Below are 15070 nucleotides of genomic sequence, written 5' to 3'. Positions count from 1 at the left end.
CAGAAGCACCAGATTAAAACTCCACAATCAACTTGATGAACCCTGCATCTGTGGAATACATGACTAAACAACGAATCATCCTGAATTGAGGAGGTGGACTTTGAGAGCAAGATTTATTATTTTTTCCCCTTTTTGTGAGTGTGTATGCATATGCTTCTGTGTGATATTGTGTCTGTATAGCTTTGCTTTCAACATTTGTCCTAGAGTTCTATCCATCCGTTTTTTTTTTGTTTGTTTTTTAATTTTTAAAAACTTTTTTCTTAATAATTATTTTTATTTTAATAACTTTATTTTATCTTACTTTATTTTATTTTATCCTCTTTTCTTCTTTCTTTCTACTTTTTCTCCCTTTTATTCTGAGCCGTGTGGATGAAAGGCTCTTGGTGCTGCAGCCAGGAGTCAGTGCTGTGCCTCTGAGGTGGGAGAGCCAACTTCAGGACACTGGTCCACAAGACACCTCCCAGCTCCACGTAATATCAAACAGCGAAAATCTCCCAGAGATCTCCATCTCAACACCAGCACTCACCTTCACTCAATGACCAGCAAGCTACGGTGCTGGACACCCTATGCCAAACAACTAGCAAGACAGGAGCACAAACCCACCCATTAGCAGAGAGGCTGCCTAAAATCATAAAAAGCCCACAGACACCCCAAAACACACCACAAGACGTCGACCTGCCCACCAGAAAGACAAGATCCAGCCTCATACACCAGAACACAGGCACTAGTCCCCTCCACCAGGAAGCCTACACAACACACTGACCGAAATTTAGCCAGTGGGGACAAACACCAAAAACAACGGGAACTACGAACCTGCAGCCTGCAAAAAGGAGACCCCAAACACAGTAAGATAAGCAAAATGAGAAGACAGAAAAACACACAGCAGATGAAGGAGCAAGATAAAAACCAACCAGACCTAAGAAATGAAGAGGAAATACGCAGACTACCTGAAAAAGAATTCAGAATAATGATAGTAAAGATGATCCAAAATCTTGGAAATACAATAGAGAAAATGCAAGAAACATTTAACAAGGACCTAGAAGAACAAAAGCAATGATGAGCAACACAACAAATGAAATTAAAAATACTCTGGAAGGGATCAATGGCAGAATAACTGAAGCAGAAGAATGTATAAGTGACCTGGAAGATAAAATAGTGGAAATGACTACTGCAGAACAGAATAAAGATAAAAGAATGAAGAGAACTGAGGACAGTCTTAGAGACCTCTGGGACAAAATTAAGCACACCAACATTCGAATTATAGGGGTTCCAGAAGAAGAAGAGAAAAAGAAAGGGACTGAGAAAATATTTGAAGAGATTATAGATGGAAAATTCCCTAATATGGGAAAGGAAATAGTTAATCAAGTCCAGGAAACACAGAGCGTCCCATACAGGATAAATCCAAGGAGAAACATGGCAAAACACATATTAATCAAACTGTCAAAAATTAAATACAAAGAAAACATATTAAAAGCAGCAAGGGAAAAACAACAAATAACACACACGGGAATCCCCATAAGGTTAAGAGCTGATCTTTCAGCAGAAACCCTGCAACCCAGAAGGGACTGGCAGGACATATTTAAAGTGATGAAGGAGAAAAACCTACAACCAAGTTTACTCTACCCAGCATGGATTGCATTCAGATTTGATAGAGAGATTAAACCTTTACAGACAAGCAAAAGCTGAGAGAGTTCAGCACCACCAAACAGCTTTACAACAAATGCTAAAGGATCTTCTCCAGGCAAGAAACACAAGAGAAGGAAAAGACCTACAATAACAAACCCAAAACAATTTAGAAAATGGGAATAGGAACATACATATCGAATTACCTTAAATGTAAATGGATTAAATGCTCCCACCAAAAGACACAGACTGGCTGAATGGATACAAAAACAAGAACCATATATATGCTGTCTACAAGAGACCCACTTCAGACCTAGAGACACATACAGACTGAAAGTGAGGGGATGGAAAAAGATATTCCATGCAAATGGAAACCAAAAGAAAGCTGGAGTAGCAATTCTCATATCAGACAAAATAGACTTTAAAATAAAGACTACTAGAAGACACAAAGAAGGACACTACTAATGATCAACGTATCGATCCAAGAAGAAGATATAACAATTGTAAATATTTATGCACCGGATGTAGGGGCACCTCAATACATAAGGCAAATACTAACAGCCATAAAAGGGGAAATCGACAGTAACACATTCATAGTAGGGGACTTTAACACCCCACTTTCACCAATGGACAGATCATCCAAAATGAAACTAAATAAGGAAACACAAGCTTTAAATGATACATTAAACAAGATGGACTTAATTGATATTTTTAGGACATTCCATCCAAAAACAACAGAATACGCATTTTTCTCAAGTGCTCATGGAACATTCTCCATGATACATCATATCTTGGGTCACAAATCAAGCCTTGGTAAATTTAAGACAATTGAAATTGTATCAAGTATCTTTTCCAACCACAACGCTATGAGACTAGATACCAATTACAGGAAAAGATCTGTGAAAAATACAAACATATGGAGGCTAAACAATACACTACTTAATAACGAAGTGATCACTGAAGAAATCAAAGAGGAAATCAAAAAAATACCTAGAAACAAATGACAATGGAGACACAACGACCCAAAACCTATGGGATGCAGCAAAAGCAGTTCTAAGAGGGAAGTTTATGGCAATACAATCCTACCTTAAGAAACAGGACACATCTCGAATAAACAACCTAACCTTGCACCTAAAGCAATTAGAGAAAGAAGAACAAAAAAACCCCAAAGTTAGCAGAAGGAAAGAAATCATAAAAATCAGACCAGAAATAAATGAAAAAGACATGAAGGAAACGATAACAAAGATCAATAAAACTAAAAGATGATTCTTTAAGAAGATAAACAAAATTGATAAACCATTAGCCAGACTCATCAAGGAAAAAAGGGAGAAGACTGAAATCAATAGTATTAGAAATGAAGAAGGAGAAGTAATACCTGACACTGCAGAAATACAGAAGATCATGAGAGATTACTTCAAGCACCTCTATGCCAATAAAATGGACAACCTAGAAGAAATGGACACATTCTTAGAAATGCACGACCTGCCAAGACTGAATCAGGAAGAAATAGAAAATATGAACAGAACAATCACAAGCACTGAAATTGAAACTGTGATTAAAAATCTTGCAACAAACGAAAGCCCAGGACCAGATGGCTTCACAGGTGAATTCTATCAAACATTTAGAAAAGAGCTAACACCTATCCTTCCCAAACTCTTCGAAAATATAGCAAAGGGAGGATCACTCCCAAACTCATTCTACGAGGCCACCATAACCCTGATATCAAAATCAGACAAGGATGTCACAAAGAAAGAAAACTACAGGCCAATATCACTGATGAACATAGATGCAAAAATCCTCAACAAAATACTAGCAAACAGAATCCAACAGCACATTAAAAGGATCATACACCATGATCAAGTGGGGTTTATTCCAGGAATGCAAGGATTCTTCAATATACGCAAATCAGTCAAAGTGATACACCATATTAACAAATTGAAGGAAAAAAACCATATGATCATCTCAATAGATGCAGAGAAAGCTTTCAACAAAATTTAACACCCATTTATGATAAAAACTCTGCAGAGAGTAGGCATGGAGGGAACTTTCCTCAACATAATAAAGGCCATATATAACAAACCCACAGCCAACATTGTCCTCGGTGGTGAAAAACTGAAAGCATTCCCACTAAGATCAGGAGCAAGAAAAGTTTGCCTATGCTCACCATTCTTATTTAACATAGTTGTGGAAGTTTTAGCCACAGCAATTAGAGAAGAAAAGGAAATAAAAGGAATCCAAAGTGGAAAAGAAGAAGTAAAGCTGTCACTGTTTGCAGTTGACATGATACTATACATAGAGAATCCTAAAGATACTTCCAGAAAACTACTAGAGCTAATCAATGAATTTGGTAAAGTAGCAGGATACAAAATTAATGCGGAGAAATCTCTTGCATTCCTATACAGTAATGATGAAAAATCTGAAAGTGAAATCAAGAAAATACTCCCATTTACCATTGCAACAAAAAGAATACAATAGCTAGGAATAAACCTACTGAAGGAGACAAAAGACCTGTCTGCAGAAAATTATAAGGCACTGCTGAAAGAAATTAAAGATGATACAAATAGGTGGGGAGGAAGACCATGTTCTTGGATTGGAAGAATCAACATTGTGAAAATGACTATACTATCCAAAGCAATCCACAGATTCAATGCAATCCCTATCAAACTACCACTAACATTTTTCACAGAAATATAACAAAAAATTTCACAATTTGTATCGAAACACATAAGACCCCGAATAGCCAAAGCAATCTTTAGAATGAAAAACAGAGCTGGAGGAATCAGGCTCCCTGACTTCAGACTATACTACAAAGCTACAGTAATCAAGACAGCATGGTACTGGCACAAAAACAGAAAGATAGATCAATGGAACAGGATAGAAAGCCCAGAGATAAACCCACACACATATGGTCACCTTATCTTTGATCAAGGAGGCAGGACTGTACAGTGGAGAAAGGACAGCCTCTTCAATAAGTGGTGCTGGGAAAACTGGACAGGTAGATGTAAAAGTATGAGATTAGAACACTCCCTAACACCATACCCAAAAATAAGCTCAAAATGGATTAAAGACTTAAATATAAGGCCAGAAACTATCAAACTCTTAGAGGAAAACATAGGCAAAACACTCTATGACATAAATCACAGCAAGATCCTTTTTAACCCACTTCCTAGAGAAATGGAAATAAAAATAAACAAATGGGACCTAATGAAACTTCAAAGCTTCTGCACAGCAAAGGAAACCATAAACAAGACCAAAAGACAACCCTCAGAATGGGAGAAAATATTTGCAAATGAGGCAACTGACAAAGGATTAATCTCCAAAATTTACAAGCTGCTCATGCAGCTCAATAACAAAAAATACAAAAACCTAATCCAAAAAATGGGCAGAAGACCTAAATAGACATTTCTCCAAAGATATACAGATTGCCAACAAACACATGAAAGAATGCTCAATATCATTAATCATTAGAGAAATGCAAATCAAAACTACAATGAGATATCATCTCACACCAGTCAGAATGGCCATTATCAAAAAATCTAGAAACAATAAATGTTGGAGACAGTGTGGAGAAAAGGAACACTCTTGCACTGCTGGTGGGAATGTGAATTGGTACAGCCACTATGGAGAACAATATGGAGGTTCCTTAAAAAACTACAAATAGAACTACCATATGACCCAGCAATCCCACTACTGGGCATATACCCTGAGAAAATCATAATTCAAAAAGTATCATGTACCAAAATGTTCATTGCAGCTCTATTTACAATAGCCAGGAGATGGAAAAAACCTAAGTGTCCATCATCGGATGAATGGGTAAAGAAGATGTGGCACATATATGCAATGGAATATTACTCAGCCATAAAAAGAAACAAAATTGAGATATTTGTAGTGATTTGGATGGACCTAGAGTCTGTCATACAGAGTGAAGTAAGTCAGAAAGAGAAAGACAAATACCGTATGCTAACACATATATATGGAATCTAAGAAAAAAAAAAAATGTCGTGAAGAACCTATGGGTAAGACGGGAATAAAGGCACAGACCTACTAGAGAATGTCCTTGAAGATACGGGGAGGGGGTAAGGTAAGCTGTGACAAAGTGAGAGAGTGACATGGACATATATACACTACCAAATGTAGAATAGATAGCTAGTGGGAAGCAGCCGCATAGCACAGGGAGATCAACTCGGTGCTTTGTGACCACCTAGAGGGTTGGGATAGGGAGGGTAGTAGGGAGGGAGACTTAAGAGGGAAGAGATATGGGAACATATGTATATGTATAACTGATTCACTTTTTTATAAAGCAGAAACTAACAAACCATTGTAAAGCAATTATACTGCAATAACGATGTAAAAAAAAAAATCCGTCAATATAATTCATCATGATAACAGACCAGAAAAAAAAAAAAAAGAGAACACGTGAAGTCCTAGGTCACTCAATACTAAAGACTGCAGGAAGCAGCCAGGAGAGCTGTGGATGTCAACAGGACAATGTGAGGGCAAATTTTGCCTCTTCTCTTAAGAACTTAAAAAGTCCACAAGAAGGAGGCAACTCATTGAATGGGGTGGCTGTGGACAAGTTACTTAACTTGGTTGCCCTTTAGTTTCCTCCTCTCTAAAAGGAGGATAATAATAGAACCTACTTTGTGTCATAAGAATTAAATGAGTTAATTCATCCAAAGCCCCTAATGTCAACTGCTATTTTAGGCCCGTTTTAACTGTTAATATTTGCTAAATTTCTCTTTGAGCTCAGGGACCCTATATTGAAAATCCTTTTTGGAATTTTAAAAGAAAATGTGTTAAGAGCAGAAGTTACAACTAGTGCTTGAAATTAATGAATTCTTTTAAAGACTCATTATTTGTGTTTCTATTTAGTCAGACCCACTTGTTTTTAGAGGGGTTTTAATTGAAATTTTAATTAAACGGGAGTTCACTTGACTTATAAAATGGTGTTTATTATATGAGTACTTTCTATTTTTATTATTTAACTTGACATTGAAGATTATCTTCAACAATAAATTCACATCAGTTTTGTTTTACTAGGTATTAACAGGTGATATCTGTTGAGATGACTGTAACTGAGCTACTTTAAAATTGGTGTTGGAAAAAACAAACAAACAAACAGCAACAGAAACTCTTTATCTTCTTATCTATATCATAAGCCAGAGTCAAAATTTAAGTTGCTGTTTGTGTAAGTGAATATGAAATACATAGGACCACAGATTATTAAAATTCATCAAAACAATTATCTAACTCTACTCTCTTTATTATTTCATGTTAATTTTAAATATATTTCTTTTTAAAAAATTGATGGTTTTCAGCCCTTGCCATTTTTGTTTTTTTCTGACTAATAATTATGGATTTTTCTTATTGTTACCAAATATAAGAGGATCTGGTGGAACTGTTATGAACCAGTCTTTGTAGAAACTGGTTAAAAATGTACTCTCCCTTTTAGGTAAAAGCAGCCTTTATCTCTGCCGTTCTAGTATTGCCATTGTTTTCCTTGTAGGCAAATTCAGAATGCCTTCTTCTTTAATTCAAATTTCTTAGCCATAAAACTTCTTGAAATGCTAAATGCCCAACATTTCTAGAGAGGTCTGGCATCTGTACTCACCATGTCACACACTGTGTGACAGCTCACATGTCACAAGGACAGTTTCATCAGGAAAACACAACAGGTGTTTTGCTACATCTTGATACTAACAATGAGGAGATAAAACACATATACTTCTTTATCAATGTTTGTAAATCAAATTTTGAATTGGATACCCTCATTTGAAATTGTCATAGGAAAACCTGGAAGTTACTTAGTATTGTCCACAGATTTGACTAAGAGAGAATTTTGTACTTTCTTTTTCAATCTTGTGATCTCCCTGCTTTGCTTTCAAGACTTCCCCCCACTAGTTCATCAGTCTCTTATATAGCTTCTTATTTCAGCTAAATATAATTTGTTTTCTGTGTTCAACCAAAACATAGCCACTATCGCGTCCTTCATTTTTCCATACATTTCTTCTTCGACACAAATTGTTTTCCCACACTTTTCAAGTTTGAACTTCTAGGCTTCTAGTCTCTGTCAAAATACTGCTAAACTCTTACTGTCTCTGGGGATTTTCTTCTATTTGATAGCTGAATATTTATTCCTTTACTTGCTGTTTTTAACAAATTTTATATTCATACCTTCAGTTGGATTGAAAATTCCTCAAATGATTCACTTTTCTACTATTTCTTGTAAGTCATCCTGGTGGTCCACACATCTGTACATAAAAATATTCTTCTCATACTATGAATTCAGTAAGCATACTGATAAAATTAAGCATATCACAATAAGAAGAATTTTAAGTTATACACTGCTGTTTATGATATTTTATGTATTTTAGATTATTGTTCTGCACATTCTTTTAATATTTCCATCTGCCCTCTGTTATTATCTTCCCTGTATAAACAGTAAGCTCCTTTATTGTGGAGAATGGCTCTGTCTCCTTTTTCTTTCATATAAACCCCCATTATATCATGTACATTTTTTGAGACATAGCATATTAGCAATGGCCTTTTCAGCTCAGTTACTCTGTATGTTACATTATCAAGATTTTCTAAAATAAGATTTAAAATTATATATGAAACTTCAAGATAACTGTTGCCTCTAAACTTCAGGAGAGAGATTTGAAGTTCCACAAAGTACTATTAAGTAATTACAAACTTCAATCCCCTAGCAGTTGTATTCTACATGGAAAGGTCTTAATTGGCATTCTGATTGGCATGGTTTGTAAGTACTGAATTTACTGTATATACTGAGTGAAGTGAAGGATGCCCTTAGTGGCTGAAGCTGCTGCCACAAATCCTGTCTGTTTCCAAACCCTGGCACCTAAATTACACTTACACTTAAGCCACAGAGATGAAATACATGCATTAACACAGATGCTCTTGCATCATGACGTGCTAGGACCATAAGGAATTGTAGCGAATTATGCTGTCCTTTTCCTCATTCTGGCTGGGAGGAAACTGAGGTCCAAGTTCATGTGGAATAGACAGCTTGGCAGAGGCTAGGTCTCTCAGCTTTTCCTCTAATACCAGCTTGCCTGCACCCTGCCAGGATGTTGTATATGGAATATAATGTCATATTTTACTCCATAAAATCTTAGTAGTCAGAGATGAAAAATGCACACCAGGCTTTTCTTTGTACTTCTTGAAATTATGGATGGATTGAAAGCCAGGACTTATGTTGCTTTGTTATTTAACATATGAATATGGGAGTGGGGAGACATGTACTGCAAGCATGTAATGACTGAAGATGTTCTAAATTATGGTAGTTAAGGAAAATAAAGAAAAATACTCTTTTGTCAACATTAAATGATACTTTTCTTAACAGAGCTAAATATTGTCAGCACAATTAAAATTTGCCTATTTTTATTTTTTTTTCCCAGCTACATGTGGTCATTTGAAAAAGCACACCTCAGCATGGTTCAGATAATCACAGGACAACTTGTTGAGTCCTTTGATGAAGAATTTAGGACTCTCTATGCCAGGTCCTGTGTCCCCAGCTCATTTGCATGGGAAGAGTCAGCAAGGGTGAAGCACAGCAAAGCACTCTGGAAGAATGGCATTTACCAGCATTCAGTGTCTTCCTTAGCTTCCATTTCCAGCCAAAGAAACCTTTTTGGTACACAAGACAAAATTCATAAACTAGATTCTAGCTACTTCATAAACAGAGGGATATATACTCTCAATGAACGTGACAGATATAATGTAAGAAATCATGCATACAAACCTCATTTTGTTCCCAACTTTAATGATCCAATCCATCGGCATCAACACAGTCAGATAAATGAAAATTGGAAGAGGCATAGTTATGCTGGGGAACAGCCAGAAACAACACCATACCTGCTGCTTAACAGGGCTCTGAATCGAACCGTTAATGCTCCCTATAATTGGAAAAGGCCTTCAGATAGTCGCAGTGTGGCATCCTTGTCACAGGGAGGCTATGCAGGCCACCAGAACACACCTGCCCAGAGTTTTGCTGACCGACTTGCCCAGAGGAAGACGACAAACCTTCCAGAAAGGAATTCCAACGTGTGGAGGTCTTTTAACGGGACAGATAATCATATTCGCTTTTTGCAACAACACATGCCAACCCTTGAACATACCACCAAGTCATTCTTGCGTAACTGGAGAATTGAATCCTACTTAAATGATCATTCAGAAGCTTCCCGTGATTCCAATGGATCGGTTCTAGGTGACCAGTTTGAGGGCTACGACAGTCCTGAGAATTTGAAAGCCAATACCGTTTATACTCACTCTCGGCTTCGTTCTTCTTTTGTGTTTAAACCCACTTTACCTGAGCAACAGGAAGTTAACAGTTGTACAACTGATTCCTCAAATTCAACAGTCGTTGGTTCCCAGGGAAATGACACTCCTAAAAAGATCCCAGACACCCCAACAGGTGCACAGCATCCGACAGACAAATCCTCGCAGGAATCAACCCCCAAGCTCCCGTTGCAGTCAGAGGCACCAAAAACGCACACCCTACAGGTTCCCGAAAGCCACCTGGCAGTTTTAATCCCAACTACAAATGGCCCTACGGACTCAAACAACCATTTATATACAACCTTGTCTGTAAATAAGCAGACAGAAAACCTAAAGAATCAACAAAATGAGAATCTGTTTAAAAGGCGAAGTTTCCCATTCACTGACCACTCAAAAGACAATTTAAATCATGGAAATAGTAAGCATTATGTGTATAGTACATTTACCAGGAATCGAATTAGACAACCAGAAAAAACTAAAGAGGATTTGTTAAAAAGTTCTAGAAGTGTTCATAATGTGACCCATGCCATGGAAGTGGATGAGGAAGAGGTTACCAAGAGAGACCCTCCAAGTGGCACTGCTATCAGGTCAATTTCCATTGCTGCTTTGCTTGATGAGAATAAAGAAGAACCCAACAAAGAACTCACTTCCAAGAAAGAAGTGAAGGGTTCCCCAAGTTTTTTGAAAAGGGGATCTCTGAAGTTAAGGTCATTACTTAGCCTTACCCCAGAAAAGAAAGAAAATCTATCCAAAAATAAAGCACCTGCCTTTTATAGAATGTGTAGTAGTTCTGACACTTTAGTTTCTGAAGCTGAAGAGAATCAAAAACAAAAAAAATCAGAACCCAAAATTGATTCATCTCCTAGAAGAAAACATTCCTCTTCATCCAGCTCTCCAGGCAGCATCCACAAGGGTAAGGAAGATGTAGCAGTTCGTTCATCTCAGGGGATACATTCTTCATCTGATGAAAGTAACAAAACTATACCTTCTTCAGGTCCAGTTGAAAGCAAGTTCTTGGAAAAAGCAGGAGGTGCCTCTGCCCCGAGATTCAACACTGAGCAGATCCAGTACCGAGATTCGAAGGAGATTAAAGCAATTGTTGTTCCTGAAAGAAAACCAGCTTCTTCTCTAAGACCAAAACTCAATGATGAGCTTATAAGAACTCATTCAATTGACCGGCGTGTTTACAGTCGTTTTGAGCCATTTTGTAGTATTGAAAGCTCTATTCAGCCAACAAGCAACATGCCAAATACCAGTACACACCACCCAGAAATGAAATCCTCAGCTATGGGCAATAGTTATGGCAGGTCCAGCCCAATGCTTAATTACAACACTGGTGTTTACCACTCATATCAGCCAAATGAAAACAAGTTTCGAGGACTTATACAGAAGTTTGGAAACTTCATAAACAAAAATAAATGAAATACTGTAACTACAAATAGACTTTAAAATACAAAATAAATGTGGCTATAAATATTTGTCCAGAGAACATTGTAGATTTTTTTTTGTAATATCCTAATAGATTTCTATGGGGGTGGAATTTTGGGTGTGAAGTATATGTTTACCAACTTACTAATGTATAGTAAAGTTATTGTTCTGTGTGATAAATTTAGTTGTGCTTAATTACACTAGAGATGGAATGTCCATAAATACATGATTTTTAAATGGTAATAGTAAGACAAATGTAATGAAATTGTTTTCTTCAGACTGAAGATCTTCTTAAGTCTTAAATGGAAACTTTGGCAGAGAGATGGTATATGGATTTTAACCATTCATTGCAAATGCTTTCCTTATTAAAACGGATCATGGATCATAACGCTGTCAACGGTCCTTTATAGTACATCTTTGTGGGGTTTTCATATCTTCAAATTATGAGAAAATAGGACAAAGCCTTTGTGGTTTTTAATTACCTTTAAATTCTATGAGATAACTTGTATTTTATTAATGTTTTATTAATTTTTCTGTGGAACTGGTTGGGCAGCAACAGTACAATTTAAACCGTATAGCACAGCACATTTTTTTAGTTTATCTGAGGTGTTTGCAAAGTATCAGCCTCAGGTAGTTCAAGTACACCATAGAAATTTATTTTCAGGATTTGCTTATTTCCACTCTGGACAAAGGGAGCCTGTACTGCACTCCACCCATCAGCTGCTGAACTTTTATTGTCATTCTTTCCTTCAAATTTATAGCAAGCCAACAGGAATTTGGAAAACCTGAATTATTCCTCTCTTTTTTCTAATACAAAGAAGATTTTAGAAATGTAAACTTCTACATAAATTTTTATCTTGGATTAGTACGACAGTGCTTAGGTGTTTTGCTTGTAAAAGTCTTTGTTCTTTTCTATACTGTGCCAAATACACTCTGACTGCATAGTGTTTTCTTGAGAGAACCCTGATGAAAATGAGAAGTGCTATCTGGCTTGTTTCTTCCATGACCTTGGGGCCTCACTGAAAGTTTTAAATCTTTCTATATCTTAATTTGATGATGATATGCAGTTCATAAGATACACTTTGCCTTTTTTAGAGTAATGAAATAAAAGCTCCATATCCATTACAGAGACTTTAACTTGGCTTTACTTCATCCACAAAGAACAGAATTCAAGAAACAATGCATAATTTGAGAAGTGGAAAGTGTTCCTATGAAACTTTTTTTTTTTAGTTCCCCGACCAGGGATTGAACCCATGCCCCCTGCAGCGGAGTCTTAACCACTGGACCACCAAGGAAATCCCCTATGACACTTTAAATATATCGTTTAACACCTTCTAAGTTGCTATATGAGGCAGCATGTTGTTTTCAAAATTCAGTCAAATATTAATATCTACGTCAATACTAAGTAATTAAAATAACGATATTGAAATATCTATGTCATTAAAAAAATTTTCCACAGTATTTTAAAACCATGATAAGAAACATGTCAGGAAAATACACGACAGCAGCAGAAGAAAACTTAACATTCATAGACCAGGTCCTCAGCTAGAATCTAAAGTCCCCGCGGCACTATTTTGCAGCTACCATTGTCCTCATTATTTACAGGTGATAATTGCGACACTGAGACTCAGAGAAGTAATGCCCCAAACCACATCACCAGTGAGTCATGGTACTAAACTGTCTATAACACTGTCACATCCTATTACCTCCCCAATGTGTTCAACACCTGCCTCACCGAAACTGTTGAGAATTAAATGAGAGAACGTTTATATTTCCTGACTCAACAACGATCAGCTAGCAAAGGTTTCGTTGTCTTTCTCTTTTGCTCTCTTTAAGAGTTGCAGAAATATACAACTAACTGTACAGCAATAGCATTTTATATACACAAATCCAGAATATAGTACTCAATGTCACATCATTCTTAAAAGTAGATTTTAAAACTCCTGCTATAACATAGGGAATTTCCAAGTACTACAACGTGGGATTTGCTTGTTTTGGAAAGCTGAGTGTGAAAGATTGGAAAATTTGCACACTTCCTAATAATTTAACAGCATAAATATAAACATTAAGAGTGAACAGTCATTTTTCACAGGAAAAGTAGCCAAGTATATTTACAAAAAAAAAAATGTATTTTTTAAGAAAGTGGCCTTTGGAATGTGTAGTTCCTTATAATCAAATAAGGAATTCAGTCACAATAAGAAAAGTGTTTCTAACTGTTAGCGTTTTAAATTTTAGAGTCATCTGGCAATTGTATGATCTTCACAGATTAGTATCAGATTATTAAAAAGCATTAGAATTGAGGTTTAATGAGTGAGAGAGATTTTTCATTTTGCTCTTAGAAAAATTCACTTCTATGATTCTGGACCATAGTCATTTACTGATTTATCAAAGGAGAATCTGGAGTTAACCAAACCAGATTGATTTTAATATTACCCATTCTTTGTTATAGTGAGATAGGGCATCTTTCAGAGTGAAGGGGCTAATGGGCTGTGGTTAGGCAGCTCTGAAATTGGAAGTCCTGAAATTTACATCAATGCAACTGAAACTGCACAAAGCTGAAATTACATAAAGACTATAGAGTTTTAATCAGTTTAATTATATGCAAAAGCCTGTTGCCTTTTTGTACAGCAGCTGCCATCATTTCTGGAAACACAGATAGGTTTTAAGTAGTTCCTGAGTTCCTCCTCTCCCTGGTAGGGTTGGAAGCCCAGGGTTTCATTCCATCCACCTGTGACAGGTAGCTTGGGCTTTTTCATGGCAGATTTATTCCCCTCTGCCTGTTTTCTTATTTTCATTCTATATTTTTCCTCCAGAAATATCTATATGTCAGCATCTATACACAGTAACTTTCCAAAGTTTCTGAGTCTGAGAAACTCCGCAGGGTTAAGACTGAGCAAGCATACAATGCTTCAGATAATTTACTCAGGGTTTTGATTTTTCAACAGACACACCAAAGCTTCATGGAGGTAATCATTTCAAGCAATATATTTTCTTTTTCTCCCCATATTAATTTTGGTGGAAAGATAATGTCACTTAGATGCAATTTTATATTAAAGTTTGGTGAGGCAATTTTTACTGTCTACATAGGACATTAGTTTGTAAGCAAAAACTCAGAAAATTAGGTACGATTTCAAAGTAGCTCTTGACAGTTTCAGAATAGTTTAAGTGCCTGTATCCTGAACACATTGCTATCCCTCTGCTTCAGGGATTGGGATTGGCCACAATTCTGATGCAATGTGTTGAGGTCTGGGTGTATGGTGGCCATCTACATTTGTGGAAACAAATATCTTATTTAATCTAGATGGCATCTAGTGTGACCCAGATAAGGTTGAACTATGGCTGCACTCAACTATAACTTTACTCAAGATTTTCCAGTTATTCAACTACTATCCCACAGATATTTGTCTTTTGTGGATATCTGTTGATTCTTAATGTGCCTATGGCTAAGAAGTATAAATTAGAATTATTGTTTTACATAATGTGTGACCTATGTGTGATGCTGTTTTTTTTAAAAAAAAAAAAGTTTATCATAAGATTCATTTGGTTCTAGAATATTTAAAAAGAAAAAGATGAAATTATAAACCAGAGAGTCAACTTTCTATACATGTGCAATGTTAGCAAATATTCTTCCAAATTAACTTTTGTTATTAGATTTAATAAGTGAATATTAAATAATTTTGTACAAAATCTATGCATCAAGTTGTTTATTTTTTATCTTCAT

General features: G+C 36.3%; 1 protein-coding gene across 1 annotated transcript in view; it reads left to right on the top strand.

The window, feature by feature from the left end:
- FAM83B (family with sequence similarity 83 member B) overlaps nucleotides 1-11343 on the top strand; it is a 66171-nt gene extending 54828 nt beyond the window's left edge. The window contains exon 4 of the mRNA XM_065886235.1: nucleotides 9042-11343. Within this exon, the coding sequence (XP_065742307.1) occupies nucleotides 9042-11343 (2302 nt within the window). The remainder of the gene's footprint in view (nucleotides 1-9041) is intronic.
- The last annotated feature ends 3727 nt before the right edge of the window (nucleotides 11344-15070 follow it).

The sequence above is a fragment of the Phocoena phocoena genome, chromosome 10 (assembly GCF_963924675.1).
Source record: "Phocoena phocoena chromosome 10, mPhoPho1.1, whole genome shotgun sequence".
NCBI classification, from domain to species: domain Eukaryota; kingdom Metazoa; phylum Chordata; class Mammalia; order Artiodactyla; family Phocoenidae; genus Phocoena; species Phocoena phocoena.
This window is presented reverse-complemented; position numbering and strand designations above follow the sequence as displayed.